At 41.9% G+C, this 12,004-nt stretch overlaps 4 protein-coding genes across 5 annotated transcripts; 1 reads left to right on the top strand and 3 right to left on the bottom strand.

The window, feature by feature from the left end:
* Positions 1–37: 37 nt before the first annotated feature.
* Positions 38–713, bottom strand: LOC116800992 (the record flags this gene model as incomplete). Its single annotated transcript, XM_032718040.1, has 2 exons — positions 38–488; positions 553–713. Coding segments are annotated over 2 exons (612 nt in total), but the record flags the coding sequence as incomplete, so codon positions are not given.
* A 439-nt stretch (positions 714–1,152) lies between these two features.
* On the bottom strand, positions 1,153–3,077 carry LOC6606143 (antigen 5 like allergen Cul n 1). Its single transcript, XM_032718459.1, has 3 exons — positions 2,920–3,077; positions 1,743–2,134; positions 1,153–1,678 (listed from the first exon to the last, which is right to left on the bottom strand). Exons 1-3 carry the CDS (start codon positions 3,061–3,063, stop codon positions 1,153–1,155), a joined length of 1,062 nt encoding a protein of 353 aa, XP_032574350.1. The 5' UTR covers positions 3,064–3,077.
* Positions 3,078–4,649: 1,572 nt separating this feature from the next.
* LOC6606142 (cationic amino acid transporter 2) lies at positions 4,650–9,019 on the top strand. Of its 2 annotated transcripts, none has more exons than XM_002030914.2 (5): positions 4,650–4,786; positions 6,763–7,130; positions 7,201–7,461; positions 7,516–8,301; positions 8,367–9,019. In XM_002030914.2, the coding sequence occupies exons 1-5, from the start codon at positions 4,752–4,754 to the stop codon at positions 8,816–8,818; spliced, it is 1,902 nt and encodes a 633-aa protein (XP_002030950.2). In that variant the 5' UTR covers positions 4,650–4,751; the 3' UTR covers positions 8,819–9,019. The 2 variants fall into 2 exon arrangements, with proteins under 2 accessions (XP_002030950.2, XP_032574105.1); XM_032718214.1 differs by lacking the exon at positions 4,650–4,786 and adding an exon at positions 5,812–6,088.
* LOC6606141 (tryptophan--tRNA ligase) lies at positions 9,007–11,756 on the bottom strand. Its single transcript, XM_002030913.2, has 3 exons — positions 11,369–11,756; positions 10,879–11,306; positions 9,007–10,711 (listed from the first exon to the last, which is right to left on the bottom strand). The coding sequence occupies exons 1-3, from the start codon at positions 11,585–11,587 to the stop codon at positions 9,364–9,366; spliced, it is 1,995 nt and encodes a 664-aa protein (XP_002030949.2). The 5' UTR covers positions 11,588–11,756; the 3' UTR covers positions 9,007–9,363.
* Between the last annotated feature and the right edge of the window lie 248 nt (positions 11,757–12,004).

The raw sequence follows: 12,004 nt of genomic DNA, 5'->3' as shown, positions 1-12,004 counted from the left end.
ATTTAAATAAATTTCCAAAATTATGAAATTTTTAAAATCATTTTTCACTTTCACCACCACCATGTGTAATAGCACTCAAAGTTTTTTTTATCAATCCGCAACCTCCCTTTGCCCAATTCCACCACTTGCAGCAGAGAGGACACAAGCCACACAAAATACTTCTGGATTGGCTTTGTCCTTTCACCATGCCCCTGATCAATGATGCAGTGTCGTTGGTGGTTATCGGCTTGAATAGTTCAGAGTGCATGCAATCTTTCACAGGTTCAGTGTCATTACAAAGATTTTTGAATTTTCCATCAGTCACAGTGGTGCAATATTCTCCCGGTTTTCCGGAATACTCATAAAGAAGCGAGTTCTTTTGGGGTGAACAGCTGTATAGACAGGCTAGCCATTGATGGGTCCATCCGACTTTTTCGATACTGGCTATGGCACACCCCAATCGGTTAGTGGGGCCCACAATCATCCTTAGGAAGTGTCCAATCTCCTTCCTGAAACCGATAAATATTATTTGCCATGAATTATATTAGAACTGAAATTACAATTAAAGCTTACTTATCCGTGGACAATCCATCAATTAGACTGGATGCAGAAACGTGCTTATGCTGATCATACCACGCATTCAGCTGAGATCGAACTATCCTGAATGTATCCTCCTTCGCCTTAAACTTGTTATATACCGCATGGTAGCTTGGGGACGAGAACTCTTCCGTATTTTATCTTCAAGAAAACTAATATTATTAGTATAGTTAATGTTACGATACGATAAATAAACATATCTTTTAAATTTGCAGTTTTAGATGGCTTTGAATGGAACGTCTCCTAGACGAGTGGAGCCAAAGACACTAGAATAATAACCAATAATTCTAATAACTAGAATTCTAGTGTCTTTGATTAAACAATGTCCGTCTGATAATCTGATAGTCAACTATAACAAGCTTTCTTGTTTTATTGTAATGTACTTTTATTGTTTGCACAGATAACAATTTGGTTTAATTTGTAAGCGGCAAATATTAAAATGACACAAAACATATTCCCAGAGTAAAATTATAATTAAAATTTCGTATTATCTATAGATTGTGATTTTAATTTTATTTTAGCCATAATTTTCATGTTATAAATTTATTGATACATAAGTCGAATTCATTCACCATCTTAATAATCTCCGCCACCACCGCCTCCTCCACCGCCATCATCACCACCACCGCCACCGCCATCATCACCACCACCACCACCACCATCATCACCACCACCACCACCACCACCACCGCCACCACCACCCACAATTGTTTTCCAAGCATTCTTCACCCAGCCCCAAATTTTTGTCCCCCAATTCCAAAGCCACCCAAAAGTTCTGGGTTGCGATTGTCTATTCAACATGCCTCTGATCAGTGATGTAGTGTCGTTGGCGGTCATTGTGTTGAATAGTTCAGAGTGCATGCAATCTTTCACAGGTTCGATGTCATTGCATAGATTTTGGAATTTGCCATTAACCCCAGTGCTGCAGTATTCTGCCGGTTTTCCGGAATACTCGTATAGAAGCGTGTTCTTCTGGGGTGAACAGCTGTATAGACAGGCTAGCCATTGATGGGTCCATCCGTCTTTTTCGATACTGGCTATGGCACATCCCAATCGGTTAGTGGGGCCCACAATCATCCTTAGGAAGTGTCCAATCTCCTTCCTAAAACCGATAAATATTATTTGCCATGAATTATATTAGAACTAAAATTGCAATTAAAGCTTACTTATCAGTTGACAATCCATCAATTAGACTGGATGCAGAAACGTGCTTATACTGATCATACCACGCATTCAGCTGAGATCGAACTATCCTGAATGTATCCTCCTTTGCCTTGAACTTGTTATATACCGCATGGTAGCTTGGGGACGAGAACTCTTCCGTGGATGTACAGTGGTCTGTGGGTTGGAGATCGCATCGCTTTACCAAGATTGTAGCTAAAAGAGCCAAATCGTGGTCCCACTTCAACTTGAGCATACGAGCTGCAATGGGTAGCCTGTGCATTTGACCCCCGGCCACAATATCGCGATATGTGTTGTGATAGTTTAAAATGAACTTTTTTATATGCTTGGGTACGTCAATGATTTTTGGTTCTTTTCCGCACTTTGGCGACCAGCTCTGCAATACAAAAACAAAAGAGAATACTGTAGTCGAGTTCCCTGACTATTAGATACCCTTTACTCAGATAGTGGGGATGCGAAGGCGAAATTTCATTATTTTTCTAGGATATCGATAGATATTGGGGAACAAAATGAGAAAAAAACTTAAAAAATTGTTTAAAAATGTGGCCGTGACCATTTTGGGCGTTTTGTAGGTGTAAGGAGGCGCCTTGCCAAAGTGTAAAAAAAATGTAAAAATGTAAAAGGAAGAAAAATCTAAACATTTTTCAAAAGTGAGGGTTTGTGGGCGTTGGAGTAGGTGTGGCTACATGGGTTTGTGGGGTATAGAATGGGTTTGAAAAATTCCACAGCGTGGATGTCAATAGAATCTGCATATCTAATTTAACTATTCAGTTTTTATAGTTCCATATAGTACAGCGCTCATGCGGACAAAACGACAGACAGAAGAAGATACGGACATGGTCAGATGTTATATACTTTTTAACCAATTTAGCTTACCCTTTTACTATACGAGTAACGGGTACATATGGGTAGCAATTTTTTTAATGCAATGTACCAATGTAACTTTACGCTAGCTTACTAAAAATTGTTTCGTAATAGCATAGTAATACGTAGAGAATCCAATTTAAATTGGTTTAAGTTAAAAACAAATTGTCAAATCTTAAGATAACAACAGCCATATTGCTAGAAAGATATGAAAAAATCCAAACCCCGACATAATTAGCAACGCCCTTTTATCACAAGAATGAAATTACGTTGTTGTTTTCGAACTATCATTCTTACCCCACTGTTATTGCAGCCAATATGTGGCAATTTTTTATCCGCTGGACAGTTTTTTAAAAGGCAATAGTTGGTTTCCAGCAAAAAGACCAAATTCAGACCGAATAACAGCAGCAACCCAGCTGCAACGAAAGGATAACTCCACATCTTCACAATCTTATTGAAACTAATTGTGTTGGAGATTATTCGATGTAAAAATTTGTTCAGATTATTAAATTATGATTGCCTTATTATAACCAAGTGTGACTGAACAGCGTAAAGGTTTGGATTTAAAACTTCCATGACGAAACTTTAAGATCCGTTATGTATTTAGCAAATATAATATTGTAGACATAGTGGGCGTCATTTAGTTTTTGACCAACTGCAATCGAAGCAGATTAAAATTGCTTGTCTTCGCACTCATCAGTTTATATTTACACCACTGTCCCTTAATAAACAAATTTGAGCAAATTTATTTTATCTATGTTTGTACAAGCATACATATGTATGCACATAAATACATACATACATATGTATGATTCATTCAATCATCGGAATCTCTTCGCCAACTGATTAGCAACTCAAAATGTGACTTTAATTGTAAATAAAACTCTAATTGTTGATTCATGTGAAAGTGATTTCTTCTGCACAGAGTGATTCCTACTCAATATAAGTTTTTGAAAAGTGTAATTATACATTATTCTGTATATATGTACATATAAACATACATATGTATGTACATAGGTCCATATATAGAAATGTACATGCTTGATCAGTATATATGCATGTCTAGGCAAACTAATTTCAATTTTAAAGATACATAGATTAATGCATGAAATTTCTCAAAAAGTCTTCTTTCTATTGCATGTGGTGCATAGATTAGAAATAATGAAAAAATGCATGTATAACAACATTTACTTCTGTTGTTTTTGATCAGATAGTGTTTTTATTTAAAAATATAAAAATTTATATTTTTCAGACCTAAATTATGTGAGCAAGATAACAATAGGCGGTGTTTCTTGAAACTTTCTAAGAAACTCTGTTAGGGGTAGCCCCTAGGCTGATGAAATTGAAGTGGCTATGTAGTAAGCACACTAAGAAAGGTCAAAAAGAGAGCCAACAGAGAGAGCGGGTCTTGTGCTTTTTACCGGCTAAATCAGGGCTGCCATTCCACTACGTTGAATGTATTAATAACGCCAGCATATCTAGCTCATGGATATTCGAAGAAGTCGACTACCCGGATTCTCTCCCGACCGTCAAACGCAAATAGTAGATGAACATGGTCGTAGCGCGAGGGATGTCAAATAATACAATATTATATATTACAATACAATATATTACAATATATTACCTAATATAATTTAAAGCTTCTTATAGTAAAGGTTAAAAAATATTTCAACTGAACTCGCTTTTAATGTAAGTGTAGAGTTTTTACTTGTGAATAGAAAGATATAAATGACTAGCTAATAATATAATTAAATTTAATTATAAAAATTATATTCAACTATTCGAAATACTTATTCTTTTAGTTAAATTTAAGTAAATGCGTAGAAAGTTTTTCAAAGTTTCGAAATTCAATAGATTTTTAGATTTCTAAAATAGAGGTTTCAAGTTGGATTTGCAGCAACTGTTATTTAAAATGGTTCTACGACGTGCAACCCCTTTTGACTGCGGCCATGGCAAATGGGAGAATGGAGAGAGCGGCAGCTGCACTGGCAATGTGCCTGTGTTGCGTGGAAAAGCGATTTTATGACCAAAACACATGGTTTGCGGCAGAATGGTTATGTGAAGAACGGAAAGCGGCCGCAAATTGATGAGCGGTACAGTATTAATTGAATTTAATCAAATCGATTCGCATGACAGCAATGGAGGAGTTCGCCGAGTACTATGGGTGAGTTACTTGAGATGTGAAGTGTGTGTGTGTGTGGAGGGCCTCAAGAACACGCATGCAACTAGTGTCTAAAATTAGCGTTAAATGCAATCAAACAGTGTGGCTAATTTTAGCCACGATTTAGCACCCACTTCTCGGCCACACGACGTGAATCGGCTATTCCCTATCAGCTGAGTTGCGTATAAACAATGGCCAAATCTCCATCTCCACGCGGCCATGTGAATGAAAAGCTCAAACAAAGCGAAATTAGTAGTGCCGTACGAAACCAAAACCATCCAGGTGGTATCAACACCCCAACTGGAAAATGCCCTGTGAAGCGTGTTTGTCCTTTTCACATAGGGACGAAAAGTTCAGCTGCTTGTTTTGGTGCGTAAAAATTCCAATTAAACTGGTCGCAATGAAGTATTTCTCATATTTCGTACTTGGAAATAATACTTCATTTGAAAAATTAGTCATACAAAGAAAATATTACGATTTTTTTTAAAAAAGTTTAGTTCTCAATTCGTGGTTCTTATCTTGTGAAAGTTCTTTAAGATATCAGCCACTTTCTAATGTGTAAGATGGATGATAATGTGTAAGATGCGTGTCAAAAATGTAAATATTAAAGCATCAAAAAATCTTAATTACCAAGAAAGTGAACTGATCCTAAAATTTAGCTACTCTGCTACTTATTTAATGACGACAAACAGCTTCCACTATTCGAACCGCTAATCGAACGCGACAATTCATTAGGGCTTGTGGTAAACTTGGCCCATCGACCTGACAAGTCATCCGTTGGATTGAGAATTCCCATCCGTAGTATGCATTCGGGTATGCGATACTCGTACTTCATGTTCAGGTGGGGAAAGGAGGTGGGTAACGGGTTACCAATTAGCGTTATCAGCGTCAGAGACGTGATTCCACCACAGTTGTGTCTGACCTGAGGATTAGAGAGCTTCTGTCCGGCTGGAACTCACCACGATCCCCCGGACCCGTAGAACCGATTCGCTATTTAATGGCACTGGCGTGCTTCACAAACGCTCAGAAATAAGTGGAACGTTTCCCGGCGCTATACGCAATTCGATCCAATTCCAAACTGCGAATTCGAATACGCAAACTCAATTAAGTGGCGACCAGATACAGATTCGATTATTATTTGCCCACTCAAGTATTTGAAACTCGACTCCACCCTTGGAAACCTAGAATGGCTGGCAGTTTGTGATATTAAGTTGATAATGATTCAAATTCAAAGGGGATAAAAGAGACAAGCTAAAAAAAAGTATCTTTGTGATAAAGGATCTGAACTAGTTCACTAACAAGCAGGTGAGAAAACGATAAATAATTCTCTGAAATATAAATTTTCAAACATATTTAAAAGTTGTATCGAAAATTTAAAACGGGTTTGAATAGTATTATGTTTATTTCTTGACAATTTTGTGTGATAAAAGAAAAAACTCATTTTTTAATAATATTTAATATTTAAAGACATTAATTATTTTCAACCATGTAAGCCGAAATGAATTTCGAAAACTTGAAGGATTTTCCTTTTCTAATTTCTGAATCCTTATCAAATTTGTATCTAAACAGTTTGACAAACTCCCATTTTCTTGAGCGTTGTCTTAACTGAGGCACTGCACCATGGGATAACTTTGTGTGAAGACATCCCCTGTGAGTCATTGGTAATAATCCCCGATGATCACAAGACTCCAATTTAGATCAGCTTCGACGCGACTTGGCGGCTGTAAAACCGTTGTCTACATTCGCACATTAACGGACGCCCACTAATTTTCTTATGGCCCGATTCATAAACCCAACTCCGCACAATTTCTTAGCCCACCTACCATCACCGGCACTTTCCACAAATTGCGAACGTGTTAATATGTGGGTTCTGTAAACATCGAAAATACGGCGGGTTATTATTGCACGGCTCAGCAGAAGCCCTAAGCCCCAATTGCACACTTACCCATTATAATAATTGTTTAATGAACATATTCCAGAATGCCCAGCTGGAGCGTGACGAATGCGTTTCGCGTGCTCACACGCAAGAAGCCCCTGGAGGACTCGAATGAATCCAAATTGGCCAAGGTCTTATCCGCCTTCGATCTTACCGCCCTGGGAATCGGATCGACGTTGGGTGTGGGCGTTTATGTCCTAGCTGGCGAAGTGTCCAAGCAGTATGCCGGTCCAGCCGTGGTCGTGAGTTTCCTCATCGCTGCCATCGCCTCGATTTTCGCCGGACTGTGCTATGCGGAGTTCGGAGCTCGCGTTCCAAAGGCGGGATCGGCGTATATCTACAGCTATGTGACCATTGGCGAGTTTATCGCCTTCCTCATCGGCTGGAATCTCATTCTCGAATACGCAATTGGTAAGTTCTCAATTGGAGACGCCGCCGTCTGATTGATTTGATTTAATTGCCCAATATTCGCTTTCCCTAGGCTCTGCCAGTGTCGTCAAGGGTTTAAGCACCTATCTCGATCAGCTTTGCGGCAATCCGATGAGCAGTTTCCTGGGCACCCACATGCCCCTCAACATCGAGGGAATGGGTGCCTATCCGGATCTGTTTGCCTTCGTGGTGACCATACTTTTTTCCCTGGCCATTGCAGTTGGTGCCAAGGAGTCCACCAGGGTCAACAATGTCTTCACCATGCTTAATCTTGGAGTCGTGTTGTTCGTCATTATCGCGGGTCTTTTTAAAGGTGAATTTTAAAATTTTTTTACATTTTTATTTTCTTACACAATCCTTTTTTCAGTTTCCAGCAGCAACTGGTCCATTCCAAAATCTCAGGTACCCGAGGGCTACGGCGATGGTGGATTTATGCCCTACGGAGTTTCGGGCATAATCAAGGGAGCTGCAGTTTGTTTTTACGGCTTCATTGGCTTCGACTGCATTGCCACAGCTGGAGAGGAGGCCAAGAACCCCAAGAAGTCCATTCCATTTGCTGTGATTGTCTCGCTGGCCATGATCTTCCTGGCCTACTTTGGAGTGTCCACAGTGCTGACCATGATGCTGCCCTATTTTGAGCAGGACGAAAAGGCTCCGCTGCCCCATGTCTTCCGGATAAACGGCTGGCATGTGGCCGAGTATGTTGTCAGTATTGGAGCGATGTTTGGACTGTGCTCCAGCATGATGGGAGCCATGTTTCCGCTGCCAAGGATAGTATTTGCCATGTCCAACGATGGATTGCTGTTCAAATTTCTCGGAGACATTAGCGAGAAGTACAAGACGCCGTTCAAGGGAACCATGATCACAGGTCTGCTGACTGGCATTCTGGCGGCCGTTTTCAATCTCAGCCAACTAGTGAACATGATGTCTATTGGCACTTTGTTGGCCTATTCCATGGTGGCCAGTTGTGTCCTTATGCTCCGCTACGAAGTGGACGATCGACGTGAGAGCCGCATTGTGGCAAACGGACGTGCCACAGGTCTGGAGCAGGATCGTCCGTGTGCACTATGGAGGCGGATATTCAACCTAAATGGTCAGACAGTACCCACAAAGCAGACTTCAAGGATAGTGACCTACAGTGTCACGTTGTTCTGTGAGTACAAATTGTTTTAAATTAGTATTGTTAATATTCCCCTAATAACATTTATTTTGTTACAGCTCTTTGGTGCATGGTTTTCTCGCAGATTCTGACCAAGTTCGAGGAGGATCTGGCTAACGTGACGTCCTTCGATGGTATTAAGTTGGTGCTGGGCACCATACCCCTTGCAGTACTGCTCCTGGTCATCTCGCGCCAGCCAACATCAGGAGTGAAATTGTCGTTTAAGGTGCCCTTGGTTCCCTGGCTACCCGGCATTTCCATTCTGATCAACATTTACCTGATGATCAAGTTGGACATACTCACATGGATTCGCTTCAGTATATGGATCGCAATAGGCTTGGCAATCTTCCTGGCCTATGGCATCCGTCACAGCCGGCTGAGGCAGCGGGAACAGCGCAACAATTCCATTGCCATGATGCGGGACTGCAGCAATTCGGCGTTGTTGGGCGGCCAGGAGAACTCAAAATACGGCAACGAGGTGCCCCTGATATTGATGCACAGTACATCTTAAATATATATTGATATTAACCACACTATACATTTACTTTTTTTGCCAGCGAAATGCGCGTTTAGACGCGCTTCTCATCATTCACATACTCACCAATGTAATTTACACATGCACTTATCCTCATACCGTAAAATAGGATACCAAAAAAAACGAGAGTACAATAAGTTAGCTGAAAGCAATAAACGCGAATATTCCTATGCTAAATCAGTATAAATTTATTTGGGTGCGAGATTTGCTTATAATTTAGCGATGAAATCAAGCCGGCCAATACAATCACATGGGATTAAACATTTTACAAGTTTGAAATGTAATCTTACTGCACTCTCAGTACATAACAGTAAATATAACAATAATTGTAGTGTCATTATCCACATATGCCATTAGATTTTGGTACGTCTATATTATCTTGATATCGCAGCACTTTAAGTATTGACTCCGTCATCTGCTGCAAAAGCTGTTCGCGATTTTCAAAAAAACGACAGATTTGACAGTAATGTTACCTAAGTATACTTGAACTACACTTATAACAATTGCAATGTTTCCGAGAGTTAAATCTCGACTTTGGTAGCTTCTGTGGCATTACGCTCGCCTTTCTCCCTTTCACGTTCCGCGGAGTCCTCCTCTTCAGCTTCTTCGCGTTGCTCCTCAGAGGAAGCCTGCTCCTCCTCCTCGTTCGCGACAATTATGAACTCACTGTCTCCTGGCGTAGAGTTAGTTTTCTCGCTCGAGCGACTTGAATTGGAAAGCGATTCTAAGGCAGAACCGTACAAAGCGGGGTTGCAAGTGAACTCTTGCTTCTTGGCAGCGTTTACTTCACGTGCAATGGTGGATACCGCGCTGGGATTCACGTTCTGGCTGTGCTTGTAAGAGCCACCTTGCGATTGCTGGCCGAATCCCAGATTGCCAGTTACGGGTTTAACTGTCGCGCGCTTGTTCTTAGCTATACCACCGGTGACCATGCTGGACGAAAATCCTGGCGGCGGTTTGAACCCAATATGCGGAGCATTGCAGGTGTCCATCTGGAAAACGTGTCGAGTTCGAGTGGTACCGAGTTGTTTCTCCACGCGTATGGACTGAGTGGGAACGATGGGGGCCCGACGGATCACCCGCGGTGGAACGGCCTGAGGCATATCCGCCATCTCGCCGGTGGTTGACTGACCAGCTCCTCCGCTTGGCTGATCTCCGAATCCGTACATACGTTCGTGGCGCTCGTGGACATTCCCATCGAAGTCCTTGGACATTCGCCTGCTTGCCGAGGTTTTGGAAATATCGGGTGCGGGCAGAAGTGGAGCCACATGCACCGCAGCCGGAATGTTGGCACTGGTGCCTAGCCCTAGGCGCTGTTTGACATCGTTCAACGTTTGACGTGCCTGCTGACGTGCCTTTTCTGCACCCACTTCCAGCAAGTAGATCATCTCGTTGCGCTTCGTCATGTGATGGTGTATCTGTTCACGGATCGGACGCAAGTGCTCGACCACAGCCTCCGCCACACGGTCCTTATACTTTGCCGTGTCCAAAGTGGCGGCCTCGTTAACCACTGTCTTAATGCTCTGTCCCGTGACCTGGGCATGGATGTTGACCAGATTGCTGACGCCAGCTCGCTTGCCAGGATTATAGGTAATGTCCGATGTAAAGTCTGTGACGGCTTTCTTTATCTTCTGCGTTATCAAGTCGGGCGAGTCACACAAGTTAATGGTGGCCTTGGGATTCGCCTCCGATTTAGACATCTTTTTGGAGGGATCTCGCAGGGACAGCACACGAGAGGCATCACCATCCTCAATAATGGCGGTGCAAACAGGGAAGGTCTCGCCATAGCGACCGTTATAAATTCTGGACAAATGCTGGGCCAGCTGAATGTGCTGAATCTGGTCAGCGCCCACAGGAACATGAGTGGACCTAATGGAAAAACGAATATGAATATTATAAGTACTATAATAAGTAAGCAGATGGCAAACCATTAAAAGATGGCTTAAGAATGTGTAATGCTGAACCAAAGCGTTGAAGACTGATAAGATACTGGAACGCTTGCATTCTCGACCAAAGGAAGGAATATGTTTACTTACTTGTAAAGCATGATGTCTGCGGCTTGAAGAACCGGGTAAACGTACAAACCCAGAGGGACATCCTTTAGAAGACGGGACTTCTCTCGGAACTGCGGCAGTTGAGCCAATCGCGGCATGGTGGTCAAGGAGCTAAGGATCCAGTTGAACTCGGCATGCTCGGCAACGGCTGACTGGACGAAGAGGGTGCTCTTGGTGGGATCGATTCCACATGCCAGCAACGTGGCGGCCATGGTGAAGATATTCTCTCGCAAAAGCGGCGGATTGTGGGGCATGGTAATAGAGTGCAAATCCACAATACAGACGGTGACATCGTCACGGGCATTCTGCAGCTCCACCCACTTGCGCACGGCGCCGAGATAATTACCCAGATGCAGGGAACCCGTCGGCTGGATGCCACTGAAGATTTTCCTCGGCCAGCGGCTGTTATGCTGGATTGGGGTAATATATTAGAGTCTTGTGTTATGTAAACTAATTCTACGAATGCACTTACTTCTTCGTGGCCACTGTTAACAGAATTACCATGGGTCTGTACCTGGTGCTTGTTCCCACCGGTTACTTGGGCCGTCGCAGAGGGCGTTCCAGCCGTTCTACTAGCCAATCCCGGCAAGAAACTCCTCGACTGAACGCAACGGCTCTGAATATACACAGCTGTCCGTCCCTTTTTGGCCACCTTAGACAGACTGCGGTGGAGCTTGCCAAATCGGAACATTGCAATGAGCTATGAATTTTGTACCCCAAAACTTTTGAGTAAAAAATATTGGGAATAATGCGGTGCTAAATGTGTGAATAAAGCCCAAAAATAAATTATTTATTCGAAACGGACGAAATTTTGACACTGAGCGTTCGCGAGCGTTGCCAGATGGCTTTTGAAAAGCCGGTGCGACAGCTGTGAACAGTGATACTCAGCTTGGCGAGTTTTCCGCTAAAACGAGGATGAGCAAAAAGCTACTTTTAGCATTCGAAATTATTCAACTAAAACTAAGAAATGAATAATAATAATTTTCAATAACTTTATTTAATATCATTCTTTTATAACTTTTATAACAGGGTTATTACCTATTTACATTTTTCTTGTTAACGTATTAATTAAATGAATTGTTTCTTGGTAAATAAATTTTAGAGACCA

This window comes from Drosophila sechellia, chromosome 3L, assembly GCF_004382195.2.
Source record: "Drosophila sechellia strain sech25 chromosome 3L, ASM438219v1, whole genome shotgun sequence".
Taxonomy (NCBI): domain Eukaryota; kingdom Metazoa; phylum Arthropoda; class Insecta; order Diptera; family Drosophilidae; genus Drosophila; species Drosophila sechellia.
Note: the sequence above shows the minus strand (reverse complement) of the source record. Positions and strands in the feature narration are given on the sequence as shown.

Coding starts and splice junctions, on each gene's coding strand:
- LOC6606142 (XM_002030914.2), top strand. CDS start 4,752: ATGACAGCAATGGAGGAGTTCGCCGAGTACTATGG. Junction 4,787..6,762: donor GAGTTCGCCGAGTACTATGG/GTGAGTTACTTG, acceptor AACATATTCCAG/AATGCCCAGCTGGAGCGTGA. Junction 7,131..7,200: donor CATTCTCGAATACGCAATTG/GTAAGTTCTCAA, acceptor CGCTTTCCCTAG/GCTCTGCCAGTGTCGTCAAG.
- LOC6606141 (XM_002030913.2), bottom strand. CDS start 11,587: ATGTTCCGATTTGGCAAGCTCCACCGCAGTCTGTCTAAGGTGGCCAAA. Junction 11,307..11,368: donor TTAACAGTGGCCACGAAGAA/GTAAGTGCATTC, acceptor ACCCCAATCCAG/CATAACAGCCGCTGGCCGAG. Junction 10,712..10,878: donor GCAGACATCATGCTTTACAA/GTAAGTAAACAT, acceptor TTTTTCCATTAG/GTCCACTCATGTTCCTGTGG.
- LOC6606143 (XM_032718459.1), bottom strand. CDS start 3,063: ATGTGGAGTTATCCTTTCGTTGCAGCTGGGTTGCTGCTGTTATTCGGT. Junction 2,135..2,919: donor TTGGCTGCAATAACAGTGGG/GTAAGAATGATA, acceptor TTTGTATTGCAG/AGCTGGTCGCCAAAGTGCGG. Junction 1,679..1,742: donor GATGGATTGTCAACTGATAA/GTAAGCTTTAAT, acceptor TATCGGTTTTAG/GAAGGAGATTGGACACTTCC.